The sequence below is a fragment of the Heteronotia binoei genome, chromosome 17 (assembly GCF_032191835.1).
Source record: "Heteronotia binoei isolate CCM8104 ecotype False Entrance Well chromosome 17, APGP_CSIRO_Hbin_v1, whole genome shotgun sequence".
Lineage (NCBI taxonomy): Eukaryota > Metazoa > Chordata > Lepidosauria > Squamata > Gekkonidae > Heteronotia > Heteronotia binoei.
The window spans coordinates 3,279,694-3,307,681 of NC_083239.1; the positions used below are offsets into that span (position 1 = coordinate 3,279,694).

Here is a 27,988-nt window from a genome sequence, read left to right on the forward strand (position 1 = left end):
ATTGATAGTTTTCCCAAACATTGGTTGTTAAGTCTTCAGGGAACTGCAAAATCCCTGAGCAAGCCCCACATACCACAGTTCAGAGAGTCTCCTAAACCTTTGGAGTAAAGGAGCTGTGCTTGAGCTTGTCTGCCCAAGTTTGGGAAAGTTTTTTCTGACTGAGCTGAACCAAAGCTTAGGGACATTCCACAGTTTACATATACATTTGTGGCATCTCATCAATAACATTATACAGTTGTTTACAGTAAAAACGGCTCAGGTCCAAATTATTTAACTAGTTTAGTAATTTATTTTGACATTAGAAGATTTCAGCATAACCCCATTTAGGAAACTCTTGAGAACTTCATTTACAAGGGAAATGCAAATTCAGTGGTATCAAGTTTAAAGAATGCATTGCTGCAAAATCTTCTTTTTGAAATATGATTATAGAATCCATAACTTTACATTGACCTGAAACTGGAAAACTCTCCCCCCTCCCCCTTTCTCTCTCAGATGTTGGGACTGTTTTGAAAATTGTTTCTATTCCTAAAGAAACTTGGCATGATTTGGAGGAAGTTTTGCTAGAAGAAATGACAGTTTTTCAGGTGAGTGTGGCTGAAATTTTAGGTTAACTTTTTTGTTTCCACCAGCAGTTGAAAATGCATTTTATTGTGGAAAAATCCAGTGAGTCTTTATAATTAGCTTGTCGACTAGGGGTAGATTTGCCAGTTCCAGTTCGGGAAATACCTAGAGATTTTTGAGGTGGAGACTGGAGAGGGTGGGATTTGGGGATTTGGGGAGGAGGGAGTGGAAGTAATTCAGTGGGGCATGTTGCCATACAGTCCACCTTGCAAAGTGCCATTTTCTTCAGGTGAACTGATAATTTTTAATCCCAGGTGATCTCCAGCCACCACCTAGAGGCTAATAGTCAAAACTAAGGACTGCAGCATGATAAAAATTGCCCCCAAACCAGAGAGTTTTGCCCAAAACTCAGAGTGTTTCTATGCATCATACCTGACATCTCTTCCATGTGACATCATCACATTGGGGACATTGCCGCAAGGTTCAGGTCCAGATTATTTAATTGGTTTAGTAATTTATTTTGAAATCAGAAAGATCACTTTGAAGTTGAATCAAACCAAAGAGCTTACAGTCTTAATACTTTGTTATCACTTTTTTTGTTATCACCAGGCAGGGGTTGTTTTGTAGAAAAATAGGTGGTGGAGCTCATCCAGAATTGTTATGCAGCTGCACCTGCTATTCAATGGACATGGTGGGAAGGAGGAGGTGGAACTCTCAGAAAGGTTCAGGAGCTGTGCTCCTGTGAGCTCCCGCTGAATCCGAGGCCTGCCAGTCAGGAAAAAATTCTCCCCTGTATAATTATTGTAGGCTTTGGCTACTGGTGAATGTTTGCACTGATTCCCACATAAACACAAGTTCTTGCAAATAAGACGGGACGTTCCTTGCAGTCTGGCCCCATTGCAAAAGTGATAGCAACAAACAGGACTATATGTTTTTTGGATGCAACCTATTCATCCTTGGACCTGAGGAAAATTCGAAACTGTGTACTGGATTGACCCACCATAGTCCATATTTAGGATTTGTATGTTGCATATTTGTAAACAGATGACTGACTATTACTAAATTGTCTCTTCTTGTGCCTGGAGCGGTGTATTTTTGATTTGTACCACCTTGAGGCTGGGAACCCTAATTAGAGGCTTGGACACTCGTCAAAACAAAACTAGAAGATTTCAATGCCAGTTATGTGTTAATAACAAAATATGATATCAGTGACACTTGATGTTTCATGGAATGTAAAAATCAATAGATATGAAAGATTTCAGGTTTTCACGGCTGGTAACATCATTAGGGTTTGTTGAATCTTTTGGGCTCAAGTGCCGTGTTCTACTGGAGAAAGTTTTCCTTCCAGACGTTTCGTTCTCAGCTGCGGAGAACATCCTCAGTGGCGTTGCAGCCGGAGCATTGAGTGGGGCCAAGGCTGCTGGAGAGCTGCTATTTCTAGGCCCTTTCATCACACCCTCTCCAGCCTAGAAATAGCAGCTCTCCAGCAGCCTTGGCCCCACTCAATGCACAGCAGCCAAGAAGGTCAGAGCGCCAGCTCCGGCTGCAACACCACTGAGGATGTTCTCCGCAGCTGAGAACGAAACGTCTGGAAGGAAAACATTCTCCAGTAGAACACGGCACTTGAGCCCAAAAGATTCTACAAACCCTAATCAATAGATATGACTTGTTCTGCCCCCACACACGGGGCAGCTAGCTAGCTCAGAAGTAGGAAAATAGTTTTGAACCTTTAAATGCCAAGGAATCATGGGATGTGTAGTTTTAGACCACTGCAGGTCAGATGGTCCTTAGAATAGCCTCTATTGGCTAGAATAGAGGTCTTCCAGCTGCATAATCAGTCCAGGGAAGTTTGTTTATTGCTCCCTTCCTTCTTTTACAGCCCTTTGTTAGTGCTCTCTATAACAATGGGAGACAGGAGGGACTCATCTCTCTTCCTTCATTAGACACCTGTAAGGATGGTATTCAGCATGAATTTCCCACCTGATGTAACAGGCACCTGTTGAGCACTTTGGGCTTTCAATAAAGTCTGTAAAAGTTCTGAAAGTGTCTGTGCGTTGGCCACTATCTGAAAAGAGCACTCCAGTGACTGAGCTGAGTGCATGAGATGGAATATGACTGTTTGCAATTTACAGTTTGATCTATACAACTGAAGGGTTTTTTCCTCACAAAAATAGACAAAATTAATCCAACATATATGCAAATGTCATTAAGGCCAGGGCAGAGTGGAAACGGTTATCTGATTTTGAACATTTCTCTGACATGACAAATATGCGCCTCACAGTATTCATATGGAATCCGAATTGTCTCGAGCCAAAGAAGTGGAAAAAAATGTATATAGGGAAAGTCTTAGAATCTCTGTGGGCAGCCCAAGTATTATTCAAACTGAAATCGATATTATTTGCACTTTTGATGTTACACTGCAGTTACTGGATTTCTTCGACACACAAGTAAGCACAACATTGTTCTGCTATGTGTAGAATTCTTTATTTCCCAGTCATAGAATGTAGGTGCTGGAAGGGACCTTGGATCACCTCATCCTACTTACTGCTCAGTACAGGAACCACAACTCCAGGCTCCCTGGCATATTTAATTAGAAAGGTAAGAGAGATGCATGCCCCTCTGCTTCTCTTAATTTGGCTCAACACCTCAGGAGGTGGTGGTCTCTCCTTCTTTGGAGGTTTTTAAACAGAGATTAGATGGCCATCTGACAGCAATGAAGATCATTTGAATTTAGGGGGAGGTATTTGTGAGTTTCCTGCATTGGCTAGGGAGTTGGACTAGATGACCCCGGAGGTCCCTTACAACTCTTATGATTCTACTTTAAACATGCTATGCTATAGAGGGAAAGCAAATACATTCATTAATTAATCAATCCCTGACAAATTTTATTTATTATTTATTTATTTATTTAGTGGACTTATATCCCGCCCTTCTCACCGAAGTGTCTCAGAGACCAGTGTAGTTTACTGAACAGTTATGTTTCATTTTGCCATGGGTTTTTGAGCATGTTGTTTTGAACAAGATACAATTTTCAAGCTTTGAGATAAAAACACAGAAGTAGCTTCTGTTTAAAACAACAACAATCCTCCATCCTAAATCAGGTTGCCAGGTCCAATTCAAGAAATATCCAGGGACTTTGGGGGTGGAGCCAGGAGCAAGGTCTTAGCAGTAGTATGTGTGAAAAGGATCTAGGGGTCTTAGTGGATCATACGCTGAACATGAGTCAACAGTGTGATGCGGTGACTAAAAAGGCAAATGCAATTTTGGGCTGTATCAACAGAAGTATAGTGTCCAGATCACGTGATGTGATGGTATTGCTTTACTCTGCTCTGGTAAGACTTCACCTGGAGTGTTGTGTTCAGTTTTGGGCACCACATTTTAAGACGGACATAGACAAGCTGGAATGGGTCCAAAGGAGGGCAACGAAGATGATGAGGGGTCTGGAGACCAAGTCCTATGAGGAAAGGTTGAAGGAGCTGGGGATGTTTAGCCTGGAGAGGAGATGGCTTAGAGGTGATATGATCACCATCTTCAAGTACTTGAAGGGCTGTCATAGAGAGGATGGTGTGGAATTGTTTTCTGTGGTCCCGAAAGGTAGGGCCAGAACCAATGGGTTGAAATTAAATCAAAAGAGTTTCTGGTTCAACATTAGGAAGAACTTCCTGACTGTTAGAGCAGTTCCTCAGTGGAACAGGCTTCCTCAGGAGGTGGTGAGCTCTCCTTCCTTGGAAGTTTTTAAACAGAGGCTAGATGGTCATCTGACAGTAATGAAGATCCTGTGAATTTGCGGTAGGTATTTGTGGGTTTTCTGCATTGTGCAGGGGGTTGGACTAGATGACCCTGGAGGTCCCTTCCAACTCCATGATTCTATGATTCTAGTTTTAAAAAAGTTTTATTGATTTCAAGGAATTAGGGATAGGGAATAAGAAAGGATATGGGATAGGAGTACATATTAGTCTTATTCTGCATAAGAAATACTTTCAAAGAATTTAAGTCTACATCTGCAGTACTTTCTTAAAATATATAAATTGTCACATATTATTGTCTCTAAACTATGCATCATCAACATTTTGATATTTTATGTTATAAATCTTTTTGTTAAAATGTCTATTGAATTTGACAATTCCAATAAAGGCAATCTTGCGATACATAGGACAGGAAAAAAGGAGATATAAGTTCACACCAGAGAATCTTAAGAGTCTTGCGTGTCTAGCCAGGCATAAAATTTCATTCAGTATTTTCTTGCTTCTTCCTTAGATTTCCCAGCCAACAGCTGGGACAAAAAATCCAGCTCTGCTGTTTCCAGGATTTTTCCCACTAAATCCATTCTCGTGGGAATTTCCTGAGATTTCCATTTCTGCGCCAAGAGAATTCTGGCTGCTGTATTGAAATGTGCCAACAAATGTCTAATTTCTTTGGAATAGTCCTCAGGAAATAAATTCAATAAAAACAATTCTGGTTTGAATTGAATCTGTGTCTTTATAATTTTCTATAATAGTTCATGAACCATTATCCAGTAGTTCTTCACCGTCTCACATGTCCACCACATATGATAAAAAGAACCAACCTGTTTAGTACACTTCCAACATTTGTTAGACGTATTGGTATAGATCTTACACAATATCTGTGGAGTCAAGTACCATCTATAAAACATCTTATACAAGTACTGACCTAGTTAATTTAACATTGAACTTCTACAATCTCTCCCATTCTTCTAATGTAATGTTGTGACCAAAGTTTTTCGCCCATTGGACCATACAATCTTTTACAATTTCGTCTTGCATTTTCTTCTGTAGTAGATATGCATATAATTTAGAAATTAGCTTTTCTTGAGGGCCTAGAAGTATTTTGTCAAATGGATATTGTTCTATGTTGAAAACTGTCATCTTATCTTTGGCATACCTAGATTCAACTTGCATTCTCAACCACCAGTTCATTTTTATGTCCATATTTTCCAACTCTTCTCTAGTTTTCAACTGATTATCTTTTCCCAACAAGTCATCATATCTATAATTCTGATTTGGTTTAGAAGATTTGGATGAGTAAATGCTTCCACTGGGGAGACCCATCTTGGAATTTTTTGATAAATTCTCATCTTTAACCATGACCATGTATGATACAAAGATTTCCGAAACCAATGGTTCTTAAAATAAGAAAGTCCTTCAAGTCTTTGATACCATAGGTATGCATACCACCCCATAGTAAGATCATGCTGCTCTATCAACAGTTGTCTCTTGTCATTCAGTAATATCCAGTCAATATTTGGAGACCATCTTATTCAATTCTTGAAAAAAAACCACTATTTAAAAATACTGGAATAGTTTGGTACAAAAATAATAACCTTGGAAGGATATTCATCTTTATTAAGGCTATTCTTCCCATTAAGGATAAGTTCAAGTCATGCCTTTTTTTCCAAATCTTTTTTAATTTCTTTGAGTAGTTTATCATAATTGTCTGTGTTTAAATTGCTACACTTATTTGAGATAAGTACACCTATATATTTGATTCTTTTCTCATACAAAAATCCTGATTTTTGCTGAAGAGATTGGATTTGTTCCATCGTCATATTCTTTGTCAAAAATGTTGTTTTGTGGTAATTGATCTTAAGTCCTGCCCAATGGCCAAATTGTGTAATCTTGTTTGTAAGACAGTCTATTGACTCTATTGGTTGCTCTAATATAAAAACTAGATCATCTGCAAAAGCTCTCAATTTGTATTTGTTCACCTTTTGTCACTGCTCCCTTGATACTTGTATCTTCCCTTATCTGGTTGTTCAGTATCTCTAGAGATAAAATAAAAAGTAGTGGTGACAGTGGACCTTTTCTTGTACCTTTTTGAATATTAATTGCATCTGTTAATTCACCGTTCACTGTCACCAGTTTGAAAAGAGTATTTTGCTTCTACTGCTCTCAAGAAATTTTCACCACATTCCATACTTTTCAGTTGCTGTAACATAAATTGCCAACGAACATTATCGAAGGCCTTCTCAGCATCCAAGCAGATTAAAGCCAGTTGTTTCTCTGGATGAGTTTTTTAATATTCCAAAATATTACAAACTGTTCTAACATTAGGGTTTGTAGAATCTTTCGGGCTCAAGTGCCGTGTTGTACTGGAGAAAGTTTTTCTTCCAGGCGTTTCGTTCTCAGCTGCGGAGAACATCCTCAGTGGCGTTGCAGCCGGAGCAGGCGCTCTGACCTTCTCGGCTGCTGTGCATTGAGCTTCTTGGCTGCTGTGCACTCAATGCGCAGCAGCCAAGAAGGTCAGAGCGCCTGCTCCAGCTGCAACGCCACTGAGGATGTTCTCCGCAGCTGAGAACGAAACGTCTGGAAGAAAAACTTTCTCCAGTAGAACAGGGCACTTGAGCCCGAAAGATTCTACAAACCCTAATGATGTTACCAGCCGTGAAAACCTGAAATCTTTGTTCTAACATTGTCTTTCAAGTATCTTCTAGGAAGGAACCCTGCCTGATCTTGATGTATTGTAGACTGCAGAACTTTCTTCAAACGTTGTGCCAATATTGCAGCAAAAATTTTATAGTCCACATTTAATAGAGAGATTGGAGGATAATTTTTAATATCTTTCAAATCTGCATCTTCGTTTGGAATTAAGGATATTGTAGCTCCTTACCATGAAGCTGTTATTTGGCCTTCACCTTGAATCTTTTCAATGAGACACTTAAATGGTAACAGTAAAGACTCCTCATAAGCTTTATAGAATTCAGCAGACAGTCCATTTGGGCCCGGGGCTTTGCCATTCTTTTAGAATGCCATTAAGTCTCCAAGTTCTCTTATTGTTATCAGTTCATTTAAAAAAATTTGCTGTTCCTCTGTAAATTTGTTAAGATTATTTTGGTTAATGTAATCTTCTAGATCTATTTTGTGGACTTGCTTATCTTCATATAATTTTTTTATAGAACTGTTCCACGATTTGACCTATCTCTTGTTTTTGTGCTTTCTCTTTATTATTCTCATCTTTCAGGACCAAAATTATTCTTTTGGCCTTTTCTTTTCTCAACCTATAGGCCAACCACCTTCCAGGCTTGTTGGCATGCTCAAAAATTTTTTGTCTAGCATACCTCAATTTTATCTCCATCTCTTCCATAAGTAACAAGTTCAATTGATGTTGTATTTTTTTCACCTTATTTTGGAATTCCTATCTTGTTGGTTGTTTTTTTAAGTTCTTTTCAGCTTCTCCAGCTTGTAACATTAATTTTTGAAAATTTTCAGTTCTTTCTTTCTGTTTCTTGATACCATATCTAATTGCAAGGCCCCTGAAATAAGCTTTAGCAGTATTCCAAACTATTTGCATCTTTACATCTTGCATTATGTTCTGTTTGAAGAAGGATTCCATTTCAACCTTGGGTTCTTTAAGAAAGTCTTTATCTTTCAGAATTGAGGTATTTAACCTCCATAATCTTCTCATTGATGTACCTTTAAACGTTATCATTACAGGACTATGATCTGAGATAACTCTTTTTTGAATTTCTGTCTCAACTAGATCTTTGACCAGATTTGTAGAAAGCCAGCATATATCAATTCTTGACCACATTTGGTGCTTAGGGGAATAGTAGGTGAAATCCTTGGAATTTGGGTATCTTGTTCTCCATGCATCAACCAAATCCAATTCTTCTGCTAGTTTCCAAAAACTTATTGGCAATTGGAGACTTTTGCTTTTAGTCTGTTTATACTTTTTTTGTCAATTTGTCTATCAGAAACTGAATTAAAATCTCCTATTAATCAATATTCTACATATTCCAAATTTGATAGTTTAAGACGTAAGTCTTGAAAGAATTTCTCTTGTTGATCATTTGGGGCATAAATATTTGCCAGTAGAATTTTTTTTTTTTTTGGTCTACTGTGATCGCCACTAATAGAATTCTTCCATCTTCAGAGGCATACTGCAATTGTGGGTTGAATTTATCCTTAATATATATTGCCACCCCTTTTTCTTTTTATTCATATCAGTTGCTGTGAATAATCTACCAAGTTTTTTATTTTTCAGAAGATGTTGGTCTTTAGTTAGAAAATGTCTTGCAAACAAATTATGTCCATTTCCATTTTTATCAAATATCTGAAAGTCTTCCTCCTTTTGGCAGGAGAGTTGAGTCCATTCACATTAATAGAGTTTATCCTGTACCTATTCTCCTGGTAAGTAAAAAGAAGGCCTTCCGGCATTAACCATGTATAGGGTATTTCTCTTTCTCTCAGAAAATCTGTTAACGCTTGGTATTCTCTCCTCTTTTGTCTCACTGGCGAAGGTACCTCTCTTAGAATTTTCATCATGTTTCCAGCTATCATCATGGGTTTGTCTCTTGCTTGCTTCAAAATATCATCTCTGGTCCTCTTTCTTGTAAGCTTCAAATGGACTTTGCTAGGTAATTTGTTTTGTCTTGTATAACTTGATGGCAGTCGTCTAACTTGATCAAACTCTTTTTCCATCTTTTGAGGAGTCACCTATAAAATTTCAGCCAAGGCTTCACTTAATATTTTCTGCTAATCTTCAGTTTTCTCTTTTGGTATGTTTTGAAGCCTCAACATATAGGCAGCTCTATCTACTTCCAATGGCAAAAGTCTAGATTCATGTATGTTCTGTTCTTTTCCCAGTTGTTCCATCTTTTGTGTATTATCTGTCACCTGGGCCTCTAATACTTTTAGGACTTTATTGGTCTCTGATGTCTGTTTGCTGTTCTCCGAAAGCTCTTGTTTAATCTCTGCCATCTGTTCACCAATATTCTCTACTTTACTAGTCAGCTGTGCTATGGTGGTCAATAAGGTATTTTGCATCTCTTTCATGGCTCCCTGCATGGTTGTAAATTGCCCTAGCCCAGATAGAGCGCTAGGTGAAGGTATAGGTGTTTTTCCTTCTCGATTATCTTTTTTTAACTGTTTCTTTAAAACCAATCGCAGCTTTATTTTCCATTCTTATTAAAATAAATACATTCACAGCCACCAAGTCTATATGATGCCTCTTCAGAGTTTGTTTTGTAACTCAGTGTTCCTGTTTATAACCAATAAGCTAATCTCCACCAGGCAATGTTGTTGTTAGGAAGTGGTTTTAAAAGAAAAACAGCCTTTTAGCTTCTATCAACAATTTGTCATACCCAAAACAGTAGTAGAAGTAATAATAAGCAAAGACTTTTTAGCAAAACACGCTTAATTGTAGGCAAAACAGTTCAATTCACTGCAACAAAAACAATTCACTATAACAAGTCCTCTGCCAATAATGGTTCAATTAAAATCCAAGTCACTATGGGATCTTCCAACTATTTCAAGGTATGAATTTGTAATCCAGGGAAGAATGCCCTATTTATAAACCAAGAATGAGATAAAAAAAAATTAACAATTAAACAAATAATCCAAGAGAAAAATAAAACCAAGCACTCTCAAAGAGAAAAGCAAAAAATAATAAAAATAAGGAAAAAACTCCAAATTTGATAAGCCAAGAGAGGAAGGGTGAAAAAAATGAATCCAAAGCAAAAAATATTCAAACCATATCAAAAATATTCCAACCATAAGTAGAAAGAAAAGAAAAGATAAAAGCAAAATTAAAGGGTTATATCCATAACATCCAACGTCAAGGAATTATAATTCGCTTTAGAAATTGGCACAGATATTCTTCTTCCAACCAAAGATCCTGTTACGTCTTATGGGTCAATATATAATGCCTACTAGCATTTAAAGGTCAAATTGGAGCTCATATAAATTCATTCAGGGCACTTCAGTTTAAGCTTCAAATGGCTTTTAAGCCAGCTATCCTTCACATTCATATATGCTTACAAACAACTTTCCCAAAGTCAAAACATTTTCCCCAGAAGGGAGTTTAAAACAAATCAATTAAATTCAGCCATCAAGTCTCTTCTACAATTAAAGATCGGTGTGGATCTCCTCATGCAGGTATTATAGATATCACCAAGATAGGCAGAAACTTTTAGAAGCCTTGAAGGAGAAGGAGAGAGGACCGCCCCCTTCTCAATCTTTTGCCTCCACTTGAATTCCGCTTCAGCCCTGGTTCTCCATTTCCCTGCTTGTCAAGAACAATGTCTTAAAAGTAAGCAATAAGAAGAAAGAAAACTTACAATGATAACAGTAAAGATGCAGCTTGTCTTGATGTTGCAGAGTCGTTTAGATCAGGAAAGAAAAAGGAAAAAGCCAGCAGTTGACCCTCACGCCATTTAAAAATGGCGATCGGAACAGTGAGGCTAGAAGCGAGCAGAATCAGGGGGCAGCCACCTTCGTTGTCACCCCCATTCAACCTCACAAGCTCCCTGCCTTCTGGGACTCTTCCTGGGTCCCAGAGTTGAGTCACCCTTCGTGGGGGACCCCTCGAGCAGTCCGATTTAGAAGCGGCTGTGGATGCGCCGCTCTGAGTTGCTCCTAATAGCGCGTCGCCGAAACCGGAAGCCGTCAATTCTATTATTCTAATTGAACTCTGAAGGGAGTTCTGGCCTTCACATTTAAAGGGACTGTACAACTTTTAAATGCTTTCCTTCCATTAGAAATAATGAAGGATGGGGCACCTTCTTTTGGGGTTCATAGAACAGTTTCAGTTAGTATATGTGCTGCCGAAGCGAGCACGGTTCATAGAACTTGACCCCTTAGTCCAATCTTTTTGAAACTTGGAGGGTATTTTGAGGAGAGGCACTGGATGTTATGCAGCAAAGTTGTTGCCTCTGTCTCAAAAAACAGCCCCCTCTAAAGCCCCAGATACCTGCAGATCAATTCTCCATTATACCCTATGGGGATCAGTCTTCATAGGGAATAATGGAGTGCCCAGCAACATTTCCTTCTGCCCCTCTGCTTTTTGATGACCCTGAAGCGGCAGGAGGATCCCTTGTCCACACCTTTTCTACAGTCAGGGATAAGAAAGTTGGCAACTTGTATCTTTGGTCTTTTCTCTTTAATGTAACATTCAGCTGTTTTCAATTAACTCTGAACATGGTCATTTAAGCGCTTCTTTTTGTGTACTTTGTGAGAGGTTTCTCCATTGATGAGACATTGTGCTGGAAACCAGGTAGAGAAAAATAAGGAGTAGTTTTCAGGATTATAATGTTTACTATTGTAATATGGAAGTGTATTTCATCACCTTTATATTGTATATAGAAAACCTGTGAACTGTTCAACTTACCCCTCCTTGATTTAGATGTGATCTCATTGAAATGTGCAGAATACGCCGGCTATCCATGTTGAGGGCCTCTTGGAATGTATATTCATATTCTGAACATGTTTAAAGGACATTTCAAATTTTGCACTAGCACTTTGTCATTGTTAAAAATGATGTAAAGTTAATTATGTAAAGTGAGTTAAAATTTTTATGTGTATGTACTTACTTGACCTTGATGAATTGTTGTGAATGAACTATATGTATGAACTGTGTGGATAATAGTATTGACATTTAACAGTATTGAGTTTTGTGTTAGTAATTTTTCATGGATTTGCTTCTGCCACACCTTGGTATTGGCAACCCTAGTCCTAAAAGATATAGTTACCTATTGATACAGTAATTGGCTAAGCTCCTTCCTTCTCCAGAAGAAGAAAAACCAAATTAAGGCCTAGCCCAAACAACTACTGTGTGAAGCCCCAGTGTTTGGTAATGGCAGGTCTAGTGTTCCTTTTTCTAAATAAGAATGCCACATGACCAAGCAGAAAGGCCCAGAGCAGTAAATCCCTAATTAAAAGGGAGATATGCAATTATTAGCAATATGTAGCCCCATCTCTGGATATCTAAATCCATAGATTGAGGCCACATGTCAAGCGCACTCATTTCTGGACCACATTTTGCTATGTAGAGAGCACGCCACCAGCTCTCCATCTTTTCCCCATTATTTACAACCCAGAGGGCACGTAGCAAAAACATCTGGCCCTGGGATGTTTATGGTATAGGTTGGCAGTTGGTACGTCAAAGCGGCCTCCCCCGGTTTCACACAGACAACCTTTATCTGTTCACAAAGAAGTGTGAGAATGTTTCTGATGTTTTCAATAGCCTAAGATGCCTTAGTAATAAATAGATAGTTGCTTAGGAACCTTTGAACCCGTGACTCAAGTATGCATCTGTAATATAACCTTTGATGATAGCCTATATAGCAACTGTGTAACTGCTGGTATTCCATTACTCCCAAGTCTTATGTCCTTGGTAAAAGCTCCTGAGTTTCTTGCAATAAACATATCTTTTGATTCAAAACAAAAGGACTCTGTTATTGGGAAATATCAGCACTTGACATTTTGGGAGTAATACCCATCTGGGGACTTAACTGAAATTGGAAACTTTGTATCGCGATGGCGGAGAGAGCTCCAGATAATGGAGAGGGCCCCGACAACCCAGAACTGCTGGTTGGCGAGGATCAAGGACCAGATATAGTCCCGAGACAGCCTCTGTGGCACATACTTGAAGCCAGGAGGCCAGCTGGGAGAGGGTCCCCGCTGCACATACAGCAACTATTCATAACCCCAAAGGATTGGGGTCCCAGAAGGTCTACTATCCTGATGGATGAAGCACCAGCACGGAGGGAAGTGATCTTAGCGCTGCCCCCTGCCCCGTGCACACGGATGGGGGACAACAGTGATCAAGGCACATCCGAGGCAAGTGAAGGCAATAGTCGAGAAGACCGGGGTACCGACCCTATCCCAGACAAAGAAGAGGAGGAACAAGATCCTGACCCATGGGACTTCCTCCAAATGATGAAGTTTGAAATGGTGGAGACGGCCAGAACTCTCAGGGAGGAAATGCGAGCAAACAATGGCTTCATAACTCAAGAGGTGAGGAGGCAGCTCGACCGGGTGCTGCAACCACCAGCACCGGGGGGGGGACCACAACAGCCCCCACAACCCCAACTTCAGCAACTGCAGCAACCCCTGCCACCACCGCCGCTGCAACAACCCCAGCAACCGCCGCCACGTCCAGTAGATTACAGCAGGGGCTGAGAGTTGGATGCCACCTTTGATGGGGACGCCGCACGTGAGATTAGTGAGGAAGGTATTGGCAACCCTCTATGAGAATCAACTGTATTCAAAACTAACTAAGTGTGAGTTCCATAAGACGAAACTGGATTACCTGGGCTACAGAGTGTCGGGGAAGGGATTGGCAATGGACCCAGCCAAAATACAAGCTGTGCTGGATCGGGAACCCCTGAGGACATGTAGGCAGCTACAATCCCTCATCAGGTCTGCAAATTTTTATCATAATTTTATACAGGGGTTCGCCCACACAATTCTCCCCCTAACGGACCTCCTTAAAATGAAAGGGAATGGTCCCGAGGCCACACGGCCAGGAGCCAAACTGAAATGGACAGAAAGTTGCCAAGAGACATTAAATAAATTAAAAAGACTGTTCACCAGTTAACCCATCCTGATGTCGCTGTGGGGGCAATTTTAATGCAACCAGATGAGGGGGGGGGGTCCCTAAAGCCCTGTGCTTACATATCCAAATTTTTTCCCCAAGACCAAAGGAATTGGTCAATGTGGGACAAAGAAACTTTTGCTGTAACATTCATGTTAAAGACATGGAGATCATGGCTCGAAGGAGCGAGGGTCCCGTTTGAGATATGGACAGACCACAAAAATTTGGAGGCCCTAACAGGGTGTTGGAAACTAACTGAGAAACAAATCTGATGGGAGGGGTTCTTCACCAAATTCGATTTCAAGCTAAAACACATACCGGGGTCTAAGAACATTTTAGCGGATGCTCTATGACGTCCCAGCACAACAGCCAAAGAGAGGAGGTGATTGATTAATTAATTTCCCCCATCCACTTGGGGGGGGGAGCTATCACCACCCGCTCACAATCAAAGCGCAAAGTGACTGAAGAGCAATGGCGGGAGAAACTGAGTAAAGAGGTAGAAAAGGAAGGAGATGCAAAACCGGAGGGGGTGAAAAGAGGCGAGGCGGGCTTTTGGTACAAAGACAATAAACTATACGTACCAGAGAGCCTCAGAAAAGAAGTACTGCAATCCTGTCTCGACAACAAGATTGCCAGTCATTTTGGGTATGTTAAAACCCTCCACCTAGTGAATAGGCAATTTTGGTGGCCATTTATGAAAAGGGACTTATCTGAGTATGTGGCCTCATGTCCAATTTGTCTAATGGCAAAACGGCAAGGAGGAAAACCGCCAGGATTATTACAACCACTAGAGACAGCAGCCCGACCCTGGTCGGTGGTATTGCTGGACTTTATCATGGAGCTCCCTACCTCCCAGGGGAAAACCATAATTCTTGTAGTAGTGGACACATTTTCTAAACAAGTGCATTTTATCCCATGCTCCCAAATACCGACGGCTAAGAAACTAGCCCAATTATTCTTTCAACACATGGTGAAATTACACTCCTTCCCAGATAAATTGATTAGTGACAAAGGAGTACAATTTGTTGCCAACTTCTGGCGGGAGTTCTGTAAATTAACCAGTATTGAGCAGGGACTGAGCTCCATGTATCACCTTCAGAAGGACGGACAGGCTGAAAGAGTGAATGCATTGCTGGAGCCATATTTAAAGTGCTTTGTGAACTACCAGCAGTCGAATTGGGCAGAGTTGCTCCCCTTTGTGGAATATGGTTATAATAACAGCATGCATAGCTCCATCAAATCTTCCCCCTTCCTGGTGGTGAATGGCTATGAAGGGAAGCCCTTCCCCCAGTTACTGGGAGGACTGACAGCAGAAAGCCCATCCACCTTCGAGCAATGGTAGGGGAAATTGGGGAAGACCTGGAGTAACATCCAGGAAAACTTGGAACTATCCAAAGAGACATACAAAAAACATTATGATAAGCATCACTCACCCGATTGGGACTTTAAAGTGGGAAATACGGTGTTTCTATCCACCAAGAACTTGCCGTTACCACAAACGTCTAAAAAACTGGCCTACAAATTCTTGGGACCGTTTCGTATAAATAGTGTGATCAACAAAGTGACTGTAGAACTAGAATTGCCAAAATTGCTTAGTAAGATACACCCAATTTTTCATTGCAACTTACTGGAGCGATGCCTTGGCACCCTAGACCAAAAGCGCTGGATCCTATCCCGGTGGGAGATCAGAATCACCATGAAGTAAAAGAAATCTTAGATGTTAAGAACATAAGAACATAAGAGAAGCCATGTTGGATCAGGCCAGCGGCCCATCAAGTCCAACACTCTGTGTCACACAGTGGCAAAAAATGTTATATACACACATACACTGTGGCTAATAGCCACTGATGGACCTGCGCTCCATATTTTTATCTAAACCCATCTTGAAGGTGGCTATACTTGTGGCCGCCACCACCTCCTGTGGCAGTGAATTCCACATGTTAATCACCCTTTGGGTGAAGAAGTACTTCCTTTTATCCGTCTTAACCTGTCTGCTCAGCAATTTCATCGAATGCCCACGAGTTCTTGTATTGTGAGAAAGGGAGAAAAGTACTTCTTTCTCTACTTTCTCCATTCCATGCATTATCTTGTAAACCTCTATCATGTCACCCCGCAGTCGACGTTTCTCCAAGCTAAAGAGTCCCAAGCGTTTCAACCTTTCTTCTTAGGGAAAGTGCTCCAGCCCTTTAATCATTCTAGTTGCCCTTCTCTGCACCTTCTCTAAAGCTATAATATCCTTTTTGAGGTGCGGCGACCAGAACTGCACACAGTACTCCAAATGAGACCGCACCATCGATTTATACAGGGGCATTATGATACTGGCTGATTTGTTTTCAATTCCCTTCCTAATAATTCCCAGCATGGCATTGGCCTTTTTTATTGCAAACGCACACTGTCTTGACACTTTCAGTGAGTTATCTATCATGACCCCAAGATCTCTCTCTTGATCAGTCTCTGCCAGTTCACACCCCATCAACTTGTATTTGTAGCTGGGATTCTTAGCCCCAATGTGCATTACTTTGCACTTGGCCACATTGAACCGCATCTGCCACGTTGACGCCCACTCACCCAGCCTCAACAGATCCCTTTGGAGTTCCTCACAATCCTCTCTGGTTCTCACCACCCTGAACAATTTAGTGTCATCCGCAAACTTGGCCACTTCACTGCTCACTCCCAACTCTAAATCATTTATGAACAAGTTAAAGAGCATGGGACCCAGTACCGAGCCCTGCGGCACCCCACTGCTTACCGTCCTCCACTGCGAAGACTGCCCATTTATACCCACTCTCTGCTTCCTATTACTCAGCCAGTTTTTGATCCACAAGAGGGCCTGTCCTTTTACTCCATGATTCTCAAGCTTTCTAAGGAGCCTTTGATGAGGAACTTTATCAAAAGCTTTCTGGAAGTCAAGGTAAACAACATCTATCGGGTCTCCTTTGTCCACATGTTTGTTCACCCCCTCAAAGAAATGCAACAGGTTAGTGAGGCAAGATCTTCCCTTGCAGAACCCATGCTGAGTCTTCCTCAATAACCCGTGTTCATCAATGTGCCTACTCATTCTGTCCTTGATAATGGTTTCTACCAACTTTCCCGGTATTGAAGTCAGACTGACTGGCCTGTAATTTCCCGGATCTCCTCTGGAACCTTTTTTAAAGATGGGGGTGACATTTGCTACCTTCCAGTCCTCAGGAACGGAGGCAGATTTCAATGAAAGATTACAGATTTTTGTTAGAAGATGTTAAGCTGAAGTGGGGTGTGTTATACTTTCTGATTAGGTGGAAACATTTCTCAACGGCCCATGACAAATGGGTAATAAGTTCAAATGTGAGAGCCCCAGCATTAAATAATTCTATGCTAGAAGGGGAGTTTAGGGGGGGCAGTAAGTCAAGCACGCTCATTTCTGGACCACATTTTACTATGTAGAGAGCATGTCACCAGCTCTCCCCCATTATTTACAACCCAGAGGGCACGTAGCAAAAACATCTGGCCCTGGGATGTTTATGGTATAGGCTGGCAGTTGGTTCCTCAAAGCGGCCTCCCTCGGTTTCACACAGACAACCCTTATCTGTTCACAAAGAAGTGTGAGAAGGTTTCTGTTGTTTTCAATAGCCTAAGATGCCTTAGTAATAAATAGACAGTTGCTTAGGAACCTTTGAACCTGTGACTCAAGTATGCATCTGTAATGTAACCTTTGATGATATCCTATATAGCAGGGGTGGCCAACGGTAGTTCTCCAGATGTTTTTTGCCTACAACTCCCATCAGCCCCAGCCATCAGCCCTGCTGGCTGGGGCTGATGGGAGTTGTAGGCAAAAAACATCTGGAGAGCTACCGTTGGCCACCCCTGCTATATAGTAACTGTGTAACTGTTGCTACCCTGTAATCCCATTACTCCCAAGGCTTGTGTCCTTGGTAAAAGCTCCTGAGTTTCTTGCAATAAACATATCTTTTGATACAAAACAAAAGGACTCTGTTATTGGGAAATATCGGCGCTTGACATTGAGATTTTCCAGCAAACTTGCAGGAAGTAGGTATGTGCTGTAACCGTAAGTTTTCCTTGAGCATAAATATCCTTTGTCCAACTTTTGTCTCAGTAAGAAATGCAGCCTACAAAGAAGGTAAATAAATAAATACATCTTTTTCTCTTTAGTAGTTTTGTTCTGTCTCAGAAAGCTGTCAGTCAGAAGTAACAGATGGAGTAGAAGGAGTTGTACTCAGTTCAACCATTGTAAGGGGAAACTGGGTCAGGGGAAAGCTTACTTACAAAGTTGTTGAGGAGGAGTGGGGACTGTGGCTGAAAACCAAGCAGCCTCAAGAAGCCCAAAGGTGGCTGTTTGTGGGCTCTGAATATGTCTCTGTGGCTAATGTTGGAGCTTTGTAGTCTTTCTCTCTCTCATTGTAGCAAAATTCTCTTTTGCGTTCATTTTCAGGTTGCCTGGAAAAATGGAACCACTGTAGCCACTCAGATATATATTTATGTGAATCTGTGTGTGTGTGTGCCCATGTTTATTTTCTAACACATGGCCTGTTAATCGTTGCTGCCTGAAATGTCCCCGATGTGATGACATCACATGTTGAACATTGCACTGTGATGTTTTCCATGCAATATCCCCAGCATGATGATGTCACTTCTGCACAATGTCATCATGTTGGGAACTTCATGTAGGGTCATGGCTGTTGGGGACTGGGCTTCCTCCACCAGCCAGCTAGTCAGTGGTGGACAGAATTTTTTTTGGGGGGGGCTCCTTCTACCATCTGGGGGCTGGTAACCCTATTTCTTGAACGTAGAGGCAGGCTACTGTTCCTGCAGGGTGATAGAAAGGTCTGCATCTGGCCAAAGGCACAGGTATTTCCTGGCTTAGCAGGAGGGTGGGTCAACAAACTATCTGGTAAGCAGAAGGAGGAGGCAGGAGGCAAATTAAAAGAAGCATCTAACAGGAAGTCATTGAGGTTGCCTCTGTAGCCTCTTAGTTCCTTAGCCATGTGGAAGTATCTGGAGTTCAAAGGTGGAGGCTTAGTGCCCAAGGAACTGAGCTTCATATAGAAATCTGATATGAACTTTCATGTAACCCATCACTTTTGAGTTTTCATATATCCCTGAGGTGTTTGAATCTAATTTTCTGTCATTGAAGAATGAATAACTACCTGAATTCCAATATACCAAGTACAATGCTTTTTATTTAGAATTCTAGCCAAACTGAAGGCATTCCAGATATTGGTTGTTGTAGATTTTCTAGGCTGTGTGGCCGTGGTCTTGGCATTGTGAGATCTGACGTTTCACCAGATATAAATTACCTGCCTACCAACTTCTTCTCAGTTTGACCCAGAGAGAACTCCAGTTTTCTGGGTTACACCTCTGAGGATGCCAGTCACAATTGCTACCAAGACCATGGCCACACAGCCTGGAAAATCTACAACAACCAGTTTGTCAAGACCCCCTCAAGTTCATTGAGTCACACAGTCCATTTCAATGGCAGAGTTTGTTCACCAATACATGTGGAGGCAAAACAGGGTTTTGCAGAAACTCATCCACACATCCCACTGCCCCCTTATATATGTTATCGTAACTGTTATAACATTCAAGCAGAAACAGGAATTAAGAGTGGGAGATTTTGGCGGGTGACTGGCGCCCTAATTCCTCTCTCCCCCTTCCTGGGAATGTGAGTGTCTTTATCTAATTCACTAATTCAGCAACTGACCTTGACTGTCTCGGTTGGCCTAGCTTCAGTAACAAGTTACACAGATAGCAGTGCAGCAAGCAAGATGGGGGGAAGGGAATAGCAAGCGGTTGATGCACAGTACATTTCTCAGAGCATAAAACACGGCAAGGGCTTGACACAATTGACTCCGGCCTTCGACAACATATCACATTCCAGAGACATTACCTTGTTAACAAATGCTCTTTTAACCCAGTTTGTGAGGCTCTCTAAACAGCTGAGCAAATATTTCATTGTAGCCCTTAACTCATGCCTTCCAGTACTGAATGGGGAGTCTTCGTGATGAGCTTTCACTCAGCTATATTATATCCCCCATAGGGTCAGTGGAGATGAAGCACCCTAGGGGTTGCTTGGTCTGACCTTGACTAGGTAAACAATCTTAAGAAACTGTAAAGGTGCTTGGTGTCCTTCATCTGGGGCTCCCCCTGAAAATATCAGCCCTATGTGGAGTATTCCACTGTTGTGAAAACTGTGTTCTAACATCCTCATCACTAGGAGAGCCAGTTTGGTGTAGTGGTTAAGTGTGTGGACTCTTATCTGGGAGAACTGGGTTTGATTCCCCACTCCTCCACTTGCACCTGCTGGAATGGCCTTGGGTCAGCCATAGCTATCGCAAGAGTTGTCCTTGAAAGGGCAGCTGCTGTGAGAGCCCTCTCCAGCCCCATCCACCTCACAGGGTGTCTGTTGTGGGGGGAGAAGACATAGGAGATTGTAAGCCGCTCTGAGTCTCTGATTCAGGGAGAAGGGCGGGGTATAAATCTGCAATTCTTCTTCTTCTTCTTCTAGTCTGGAGGGACAAAAGTTGTCCAGGAAGTGGGTTTCAAACTTGGGTGAAATTGGTTAATATTCATCACTACCAATTTGACACACAACATGAATCTAAGGACAATAAGGAGTGGTCCATATCCCCAAGGCTGGTTGTGAATTTGCAATATGTGGTATGCTGGGGAGTAAGCAAGTTTCACACCTGTTGTGTGCTTTTGTAAAACAAATACTTGAAGAATTTCCATGTCAGGATTTTTGATACACAGAGTTGCATGGCAACAAACGTATTCAAGTGCCCCCATGGCTGCATCAATGTTAAATGTGAAAGTTATCACTAGCAAAAGTCAAGTGTAAGAGGCCAGTTCTCATCCTGACTGATGAAGCTTTGACACTTGAAAGTTTATATCCTGGAACTCTTGTTAATCTTTAAGGAGCTACTGGACTCAAATCTAACTGTTCTACTGCAGACCCGCATGGCTACCATCTCAAACAACATATCCTTCTGTTAAGGAAAGCAATGACTGAATGCTCCCTCTCCTTCTGTTTTCTAGGAACCGACAGCTATTTTGGCAATGAAGATATCTACAAAGCAGGTACGTTAGGTGCAGCAGTGGTCTCTTTAAATATTGATGCAGTGCAAAATTTCAGAGATGTTAACTTGGCTCTCTGAATGGATATTTATGCCAACTGCCCACCCAAACTTTTCCAGAAACGTTTTCAGTTTCTTAACAAATATCTGACAGGCAAATTGAAAAAAGTCTTTGGCCGTTTTCCCACTGACCTTACTCCGGAGCGACGTCCCTCTTCGCGCAGCGTCTCCGCGGGTTTCCCACCAACTGCTGCGCACAACCAGGAAGTGCCGCGGCTTTTGCGTCGCAGATGTAAACCGCTAAAAAACAGTTTACATCTGCGACGCAAAAGCCGCGGCTCTTCCTGGTTGTGCGCAGCAGTTGGTGGGAAATCCGCGGAGACGCTGCGTGGTGAAGAGGGACGTCGCTCCGGAGTAAGGTCAGTGGGAAAACGGCCTTTATTTATGCTTTAGTAGTAATTAAAATGGCAGCCATGTATTGCTTCCTTGTGCCTCGCTAAGGCATATGCAAAATGAAGGACATTGTCCAGCCAAATTGAAGCATTTTAAGTCCCGTACAAAACTGTTGAACTTTTACAGCTAAAACCCTTAAAATGTTAGATGTATATCACAGTGACTAGTGACTACTATGACTTCCAAAGCTATTCTTAAGGAGCTATGTTTGAATAAACAGAAGGGTGTAAAGGGACATGTTCAGGACAACGTCATACAGATTTTAATGATATTGTGGCTCACGGTGAGAAGGGAAGATTGGCTAAAAGATCGCCAAAAGCACATAGTGTGAGGGAGCAGTTACTACATCCAGGGCTAATGCTGCTATAATACGTAGCTTCTTCACCTACCTATACCCTTTTGTACTTTGTACCACTTGAACAAGTCAGAGAATTCCAAATGCATCCCACGTCTGTTTTGGAGACCAAATCCTAAGAATAAAGGTTGGAAGGAGCTGAGTATGTTTAGCCTGGAGAGGAGATGACTGAAAAGTAATATGATAGGCAGCTGAAAAGCGATGATAGCCATCTTCAAGTATTTGAAGAGTTGTCATATAGAGGATGGAGCAGAGTTTTTTTTTCTCTGCCCCTGAAAGTCAGAGCAGAACTGTATTAGATACAATGCTCATCTGCCAGAGGTAACTCAATGGACGGCAATAAGTGTTCCAGACCAGTAGAATGATGAGGTGGTGTTGTGATATATCCAGCCACCCGTGACCTTTGTGAAGCAGGACTTTCCTACTTCTGTCTCTTGTTGCTGCTTTTGTTCAAGAGTCAGTGGACCCTCATGAAGAACAAGAGAATGGCAAACTCGTTGCTATCACAGATAGGGAGGAATGGGTGGGTATTGCTACTGGAGAACCAGTTTGGTGTAGTGGTTAAGTGTGCGGACTCTTATCTGGGAGAACCGGGTTTGATTCCCCACTCCTCCACTTGCACCTGCTAGCGTGGCCTTGGGTCAGCCATAGCTCTGGCAGAGGTTGTCCTTGAAAGGGCAGCTGCTGGGAGAGCCCTCTCCAGCCCCACCCACCTCACAGGGTGTCTGTTGTGGGGGAGAAAGGGAAAGGAGATTGTGAGCCGCTCTGAGACTCTTCGGAGTGGAGGGCGGGATATAAATCCAATATCTTCTTCTATCTTCTTCTACTCCCTCTTCTAAAGACGTCAGTACCATCAGGTCTTTGGAATTTCCAGGTTGGATCCTTTCTGTTCTGTACATAAATAAATGAATATTTGGTATTCAAATAAGCCAAGCTAAATCATGAGATGGTCTTTAACAGATATTTTGCAGCCTTTTGTGATTTTGAGAAACTTGTAATAGATTTATCTAATAGGGTTTTCCTCCTGATAACAAACGCGTTATAACTTAAAACAAAAGAAAAATAAGATTTTTTTTAAAAAAAAATAAAGATACAAATTAGGTATGCAATTGGCATGGCTTTTTATTGCAAAGGGATAAGGAACCATGAAAGTTCAGTAGGGATCCCACCTACCATGCCCAGGTGGGATCCCTGCTGTATATTGGAAGATTGGCTAAAATGAATGTGTTTGGAATGAAATACTTTTATTACCTGAAATAACGGGGTAGGGGAGATTTCAAAAAGGTATACTATAGAAAATCCTATCTTCAAAACACAGCTGTCAAGTTGTATGTGTGTGCTCATGTGGCAACAGAATATTCTGCTTTTGATTTATTTTTACAAGAACCTTCTTCTGAAAGCAGCTGATTGTATTAGAGAATGAGTCCACGGGTCAGCTTCTCTCTCAAAGGCCTCTTTCTGTAAGCAGCAAGGCTTACAATTTTTCCTGATACATCAGAAAACAATATGAATGTTCTCTCATCGGTTTACAAAGCCCAAATTATCCATCCAAAATGAAGCCTATAATGGTACTTTAGACATGGGTGAAAATTGGGGAGAATGGAAAAAGTGGGATTTGTGAGAACTAGCTTCTAACTTTGGATCTCTGTAGGGTTGCCAGCTCTGGGTTGGGAAATTCCTTGTAGATTTGGGGGCAGAACCTAGGCAGGGCTGGGTTTGGGGAGGAGAGGAGAGGAATCTCAGTGTGGTATAATGAGAGAAAGTTCACTGTCCAAACCAGCCATTTTCTCCAGAGGAACAGATCTCGGTAGTCTGGAGATCAATTGAAATTGGGATCTCCTGGTCCCACCTGGAGGCCAGCAATTGTAATCACTATACTGAAAATCTGAGAAAGCTTTGATTCCTGATTCTAGAACAGAGACGGTTTCATGCTTTGAATGTTCTGGTTCTTGTATTCAGCTATGTTGATTAGACAGAGGTGCTCACTCCTAAGAGAAGAGGAAAAGCTGTGGTCATGGGAGCACCCATATGCACAGCCACGCTTTGGGGCCTGTGTCTTGTCTTCCCCCATTTCCCACTTGATTAAATTGTTGAGGAATTGGTCTTATGGCTTAATTGTTAAACACTTGTGGTGGACACCTTGATTCCAGAAGACCTGCAGCCCAGCAAAGAGCAGTTTGCTACACTCTAGCTATGGTGGTATCTTAACTTGCTCAAGAACAATAGAAGAAACCCCTGGCTCAGGTCCCTACCATGACAAGGTCTGTGTACTATAACAATTTTTCCACTTCCCAAGTTCCAATTTTATTTTTCTTGGCTGAGCAGCCCCTTCTTTCTTACTTACTTTCTTCTTTGTTTATCTGTCCCACCCAGTTGTTTAAATGTATCTGCTGACCCAGCCAAGGGAACTGAGAAACCTAGACTGATTTCGCACTAGGCTTGTTCCAGGTGGAGAGCCCTTTTGCTCCCAGCATTTCTTTCAGTTTTTGCACAAGCTGCCCCAGAGCTGCGAGTTGGCACGCTGCTTTTCCGCAGCAAGCGAGATCCTCTTACAAGCCGTTTGTGCTTGTCACAGAAAAGCGGCAGGCCAACTCGCAGCTCCGGGGCAGCTTGTGTGAAAATGGAGAAAAGCGCCAGGGGCAAAAGGGCTCTCCACCCGGAACAAGCCCTCGTGTGAAATCGATCCCACTGACATCCTTCTTTTGTCTTTGTCTGCTAACCGCATATGAGAGGCTAACGGTAATTCAAAATGAGCCCCCCTGAGCCTGTTAGGGGAGGGTGGGATATAAATTTGATAAAATAAAATAAATAAAATTAACTACTTTTTTTCAGTTTTGAGGGGAAATGGTCAGAGAGGATATTGGGTTTAGAACGTAGAAGGAGAAAAGGTAACAGGTAACCCTATAAATATAAATACAAACTAGTAGTTGTTCTGTTATACAGACAGGTCTATAAAACTGAGGAGTGAGATTTCTTAGCAGTTGCAGCTTAAATAAACAAGCATAAGCTTCTTTGTCTTAAAGATACTTGGTTGTGAAGGCAGGAACATTCAGACAAGTTTCAATATCCCTTCTTAACCACTTGATAGGGGGTTACCATCACCTCTTTACTAGGAGCTATTTCCCTCAGGCCTCATTTTGGGCAGAAGCTCACAGGAGAAAAGATCTGGGACCTCTAAATTTTATTATGCTCATTAACCCACCCACCCCCCAAATACTTGCTTCTGGACTCCATTGTTCAAATTCCGTGAGAATTATGCTGAACCCTAAGATTTGACAAACTTTCATCCAAAATGAAGCCTATAATGGGAAAAGAAATGGGAAAATAACCAAAACATATAAAGTAGACAGATGGAAATCTTCATCATGCCGCTGTGGCCACAGAGGAGAAAGCAATTTAAAAATTATGATGGGGGTAAGGTTTTATTATGACAATTGTAATTCAAGAAGCATTTTAAGGTAACTGCTGAGCTGATATAATTGAGTACATCTTCTGGCGATGTCAGGGGGGTGTGGCATGTGCAAATGAGTTATCTTGCACTAATGAGCTCCAGCACCTCTTGTTCTATGAAATGACCCCTGGATATCACTTCCCTCTACTAGTATCAAGAAGGTTCTTGAGTTAGGGAAGTGGGGCAGGTGGACGTTCCTTGAGAGAAATACCTCAGGGAAGAGCCATTCATCCCACTTCCCTAACTCAGGCTCCTTCTTGATCCTCTCACTCTGCTTAACTCTCTTTCACACTTACCTATCATTCTTAGCTACCACGCTTAACTGGCAATCTCATCTTGTTTGATTCCCCTGTCACTCAGAGTTCTCACACCAGAGTTCTCACATTAACCATTTACTGTCTGTCACATGTGCATGGCTGAGCTATATCCACAGAAGGAGAATAACTTGGGATATTCCAACAGTAGGGTTGTGTCCAGCCATTTGCACACAGCCATTTGCACACAGCCCTGGATGCCAATAGTTAATGCCCAGTCATGGAGCTCCACAGAAAGTATCAAAAATCCTGCAGGGAAGCTAAGTCCTCCCTATGGGTCAAAGGTATGGCTGCCACCAGGCTCTGAGACTATATCCCCACAGCAGTGAAGACAGAGTCAACCTTCAAGCCTTTCCGGCAGATTGACAATAAAAACCAGCCCTACAAGGTAGACTTTCAGTACCGAAGCTCAGAATAACAACTTTAACTGTAGTCAAGGGGTCAAGGTTATTGGACTTAGCTTTGAGACGTAAAGAGGAAAGACTTCGCAACAGAGATTAATAAAATAAATGATTTATTTGTGTGCAAAAGATTAAAAGTCAAGGCTTGTGAGGAGACACAAAACAAAAATATCTATCCTTCACCAGACTAGATGACACAGTAGTTACAAAGAGTTCGAGCAGACAGGCTGGAGGACAGTTCCAAAGAAATCCAAAGTGTTCAGCCTGGCACCGGTTCTCAATGACTAGTTACCACTGACATGATGGAATGTCAGAGGTTCAGTCCATCTGGCCATGGAGTGAGAATTGAGTCATCTCTGACTTGGATGGAGTGTCAGAGAGCAACATTCTCTGGAAAAGCTCACACTGGTCATCACAGCATAGTGAAATTTATGCAAGATTAATTAGCCCCCAGGCCGTTGGCAACCAATCAGAGCCGAGCAGGCTCTTCCTTAGTTGCTAGGGGAATGCAAGGGTCATGTGACTACAGATGGCCTTGGTTCCCACTTCTTCAGAGAACTAGGTTCAGCTGAAAGGAATCTCGTAATTAGGAAGGCTAGATGGCTTTCACAGTGCAACCACTATCAGAAGGCCACATTCCAATCCAATTTTCTTTGTGAACGCAGACCCAAGTAGTCAGCTGTGTTGGTCTGAAGTAGTAGAACAAAATAGGAGTCCAGTTGTACCTTTAAGACCAACTTAGTTTTATTTGGAACGTAAGCTTTCATGTGCTCTCTAAGCACACTTCCTCAGACTAGGAATCCGGTACAGTGAGCAAAGCCACACATAGCTGGTAGTCAGTGGCTCAGAATGCAAACTGGTACGAATTTAAGATCCAATGTCAGTATAGTAAAATTATCTGGTAGGGAGTGGTTTAAAATGCAAAATGGTACAAATTTAAGATTCAATGACAGAAAAGTAAAATTTTAATAGTAAAAATGTTAATTTTAATATTCTGTCATTGAATCTTAAATTTGTGCCATTTTGCATTCTGAGTCACTGATTACCAGCTATGTGGGTCTTTGTGAACACAGACAGTTGTTTTGGCAGTCAAGAGGCCTAACTAAGAATCTTAAAGGAAGCCTCTTGACCAAAGTTGGAGTCAGCCTTCAGAACCAAAGTCTGTTTGAACCCAAAAAGCACTACAGGTTGCCGACCTCCAGTTGGGCCAGAGACATCCTGGAATTACAAATGATTTTCAGAGTACAGAGATCAGTTCCCCTGGAGAAAATGGCTACTTTGGAGGGTGGACTCTGTAGCATTTTACCCTGTTGAGGTTCCACCCTTCCACTCTCAAATTTCCAGGAATTTCTCTATCTACAGCTGACAACCTTGTCCAACAGGGCCTAAAAAGCAAATGGACCCACATTCTTGTTTTCTGCTGCATTAATGTAGATTGCCTGTCTAATGTGTAAAGAGATGTCTCTCTTTAGGAGAAGGCAAAGTTTCTTTTCTTGGACAACCCGGCAGAATGCAGAAGCTAGATTTCAAAGCAGGAATGCTAAATAGCTAATACACTCCCGTTTTGCTGCTTGTTTTAATTGCCTTCAGCACAATTTCCTGTTTCTTTCTCCTCCCCCTACCCCCCCCCCAGCAACAGCTCTACATTGGCTCAGCTGTCGGTGTTTCCCAGCTTCCCTTACACCGCTGTGATGTGTACGGGAAAGCCTGTGCAGAGTGCTGCCTTGCTCGGGATCCCTACTGTGCCTGGGATGGTTCCTCCTGCTCTCGCTACTTCCCCACGGCAAAGAGGTGAGGACAGCTCTCGTCAAGCCTTCTTGTCCATCCAGTTCAGCCATTGGTTTGCAATGCTAGACAGCAAGAAGCTCACAAAAGCAGATGGCCACACCCATTTCTCCCCAGCATCTGGCATTCAAGGTCTGACATGGAGGCTCATACCATAACCATTGAAATAGCCAATTGCAGTTGATGTATCTTAACCTTCATTGTTAAAAACTAAGCAAGCTAAGTGAGCATTTGTAATAGCTGGCATAACTGTCTTAAGTATTCTT

The 27,988-nt window shown here is 41.8% G+C and overlaps 1 protein-coding gene across 1 annotated transcript in view; it reads left to right on the forward strand.

Annotated features, from left to right (window-relative positions):
* SEMA3A (semaphorin 3A) overlaps positions 1–27,988 on the forward strand; it is a 302,131-nt gene that overhangs the window by 246,934 nt on the left and 27,209 nt on the right. Inside the window, exons 12-14 of the mRNA XM_060258129.1 lie at positions 493–584; positions 20,926–20,967; positions 27,571–27,728. Of these exons, the coding sequence (XP_060114112.1) occupies positions 493–584; positions 20,926–20,967; positions 27,571–27,728 (292 nt within the window). The remainder of the gene's footprint in view (positions 1–492; positions 585–20,925; positions 20,968–27,570; positions 27,729–27,988) is intronic.